This window comes from Crocuta crocuta, unplaced genomic scaffold (assembly GCF_008692635.1).
Source record: "Crocuta crocuta isolate KB4526 unplaced genomic scaffold, BGI_CrCroc_1.0 scaffold139, whole genome shotgun sequence".
In the NCBI taxonomy this organism is placed as follows: domain Eukaryota; kingdom Metazoa; phylum Chordata; class Mammalia; order Carnivora; family Hyaenidae; genus Crocuta; species Crocuta crocuta.
In genome coordinates this window covers 5835482-5838647 of record NW_027533258.1, presented here as the reverse complement: position 1 = coordinate 5838647, position 3166 = coordinate 5835482, and the positions used below count along the sequence as shown (strand labels likewise).

General features: G+C 45.5%; 1 protein-coding gene across 1 annotated transcript in view; it reads left to right on the top strand.

Annotated features, from left to right (window-relative positions):
• The window catches only part of MYOCD (myocardin), a 51878-nt gene that overhangs the window by 37022 nt on the left and 11690 nt on the right, over positions 1-3166 (top strand). Inside the window, exon 7 of the mRNA XM_077746717.1 lies at positions 3050-3157. Coding sequence (XP_077602843.1) covers positions 3050-3157 — 108 coding nt within the window. The remainder of the gene's footprint in view (positions 1-3049; positions 3158-3166) is intronic.

Genomic DNA, 3166 nt, shown 5'->3' with positions numbered 1-3166 from the left:
CATTTTTTTTTTTTTTTTTTGCATCTTGTTTTTAAAAAACTGGAGAGCCAGAGAGAGAGAGAGAGAGAGAAATGGGAAATTTAAAAACTGGGAAAATATGATCAATTTTATGAAAGAATTGTTCATGCATTTTAGTTCTGATAATGGTCTTTTATCTGTGTGTTTTATTAAATGTACTTGTTTTTTAGAGAAAGGTATCAAAAACGTTTCAGATTATAGGATTTGCTTCAACATAATTCAGGAAATGTGGAAATGGTTTGGGATGTTAAAGGAATCAAGATTGAGCATGGATTGGTTGTTGTTGAAGCTGGTTGATGGGTACGTGGGGTTCACTGTAATTTAAAATTTTATCCACTTTTGTGGACGTTCGAAATTTTTCATACTCCATGGTTGAAAGAGTTTTCAGGGAATAAAAGACCCATGAACGTAGGAAAGAGATGCATACAAACCTTTGTCCCAACCAAGGCCACACAGCATAATATTCTGAAATATAAGGTAAACTGAACTCAACATATGAGCTGCATTATTTAATGATGGAGTTTAAAATATTCAGAGCCAGAACAGATTCTAAAAATAAATGTAGAACTCATTAATTTTAAGGAATTCAAACTTAAAACAATAATGGGTTGCCATTTCGCATTTTTTCAAACCAGCAAATCTGAAAGAAAATGATCAAAACAATACCAGGAAGAGGAAGGGGAGAGGTACATTTATTGCCTATGGTAGTGTGAGTTGTGGGAATCCTTTTAAAATAGCTTTTAGGGGCGCCTGGGTGGCTTAGTTGGTTAAGCGTCCGACTTTCGCCTAGGTCATGATCTCGCGGTTCGTGGGTTCGAGCCCCGCGTCGGGCTCTGTGCTGACTGCCAGCTCAGAGCCTGGAGCCTGTTTCAGAGTCTGTGTCTCCCTCTCTCTCTGACCCTCCCCTGCTCACGCTGTCTCTCTCTCTCTCCTAGAAATAAACAAAATATTTAATAAATAAATAAATAAATAAATTAGCTTTTAAGGGGTGCCTGGGTGGCTCAGTTGGTAAAGCATCCAACTTCATTCAGCTCAGGTTATGATCTCACGGTTCATGAGTTCGAGCCCCGCATCAGGCTCAGAGCCTGGAGCCTGCTTCCGATTCTGTGTCTCCCCTTCTCTCTGCCCCTCCCCTGCTCATGCTCTGTCTTTCTCTGTTTTCTCAGTAATAAATAAATGTTAAAAAAATAACTTTTAAGTGATGATAAAGTAATATATTTACTATTGAAGCATGATGGTGTATAGAAAAGTAAAGGGCATTTTAAAAGAGAATTGAGGGGCACCTGGGTGGCTCAGTTGTTAAGCATCTGACTTTGGCTCAGGTCATGATCTCACAGTTCATGAGTTCGAGCCCCACTTTGGATGAGCTCTGCTTCTCTCTCTCTCTTTCTTTCTCTCTCTCCCTCTCTGTCTCTTTGCCCCTTGCTTTCTCTCTCTCTCTCTTAAAGAAAAAAGATAATTTTGACTTGTAGCATTGAAGATCATGTTTCCTTATAAGCTTCAAATGCAGATGGACACATTTTGTTTTAAAAGTTATNCACAGAGCCCGACGTGGGGCTTGAAGTCACAGACCGTGAGATCATGACCTGAGCCGAAGTCAGACACTCAACTGACTGTGCCACCCGGGGGCCCCTCATTTTTATTTTTATAGCAGCATATAATTCCACCACCTAGTTAACATTCCTCTGTTGGCCACTTAACTTGCTTTCCAAATCTTTGCTATGAAAAATATAATTTCTACATACATTTATGAATTCCTCTGATATCTCCCCAGGCTAAATACATGGGAGCGGAATTCATGAACCAAAACATATTACGATTTCTTAGGGTACCTGAGGGGCTCAGTCGGTTGAGCCTCCCACTTCGGCTCAGGTCACGATCTCACAAGTCCGTGAGTTTGAGCCCCACGTTGCGCTCTGTGCTAACAGCCGGGAGCCTGGAGCCTGCTTCCGATTCTGTGTCTCCCTCTCTGTCTGCCCCGCCCCTGCTCTCATTCTGTCTCTCTCTCTCAAAGGTGAATAAATGTGAAACACACACAAGCATGCACACACATCAGTATTTCTTAAAATTCTTGCCGAAGAATTCATATTGTGAAATTTCCGTACTGAATGTTTGTGCCGATCTAGTGCCAGAAGCGCTGTGCTAAGGCAGCACTTCTCAGACATAAATGTGCACACCGAATCACCTGGGGCTCAGGACAAAATGTGGGTTCTGATTCAATAGGTTCTGGGGAGGGGATCTGAGCGTCTGCATTTCTAACACGTTCCCAGATGCTGTCGTTGCTGCTGGCCCCAGGACCACACTCGGAACAGCAAGGTTTTTAAAGAGCTTTCTTTACAAACATTTTTATTTGAGGGGCACCTGGCTGGCTCTGTCGGTTAAGCGTCAGACTCCTGATTTCGGCTCAGGTCACAATCTCTCAGTTCGTGGGTTCAGGCCCCGCATTGGGCCCTGCGCTGACGGTGCGGAGCCTGCTTGGGATTCTGTCTCTCTTTCTCTCTCTCCCTCTCTCTCTCTGCCCCTCCCCCCTCTCAAAATAAATAAATAACTTAAAAAATATAAAAGTAAAAATTAATTAATTTAAAAAATACACATTCTCTGTCCCCCGAGCCCAGCCCCAATGAAGCAGAAACTCAAGGCTGGGGCCGGGCTGTCTGTGCTATAGTCTGAGGCAAAGCCAGGGGTTTGAGCCCCTGCTGAGGCTGGAGAATCAGGACAGAGAGAGCCTGGTAGCCAGAGCGTACTCACCACGGAGGGGGAGACCGGGCTGAGCCTCCACCTGCTGCAGGATGACGGATTGCCAGCTGATGGCCAAACCCAGCAGAGATCAGTCTTCCCGTCTGTAAAATGGGGAAGGACCAGGCGGGGCTTGGCGGAAGGGTAATAGAGGAGGTGAGCCCTGTGGTTCCTGTGAGCGCTGCATTTCTAGGATGCTGGGATGGTTCTTTAAAGCTCATGTAATAAGTTTAAAAAATAATAATAAACCGCGGTCCCCACACAGCTCGCTAAGCGCGCCCCGGTGTCTCTGCAGGTCTCGGAGCTGAGACAGCAGCTTCGCCTCCGGGGGCTGCCGGTGTCCGGCACCAAGACGGCGCTCATGGACCGGCTGCGGCCCTTCCAGGACTGCGCCGGGGCCCCCGTGCCCGGC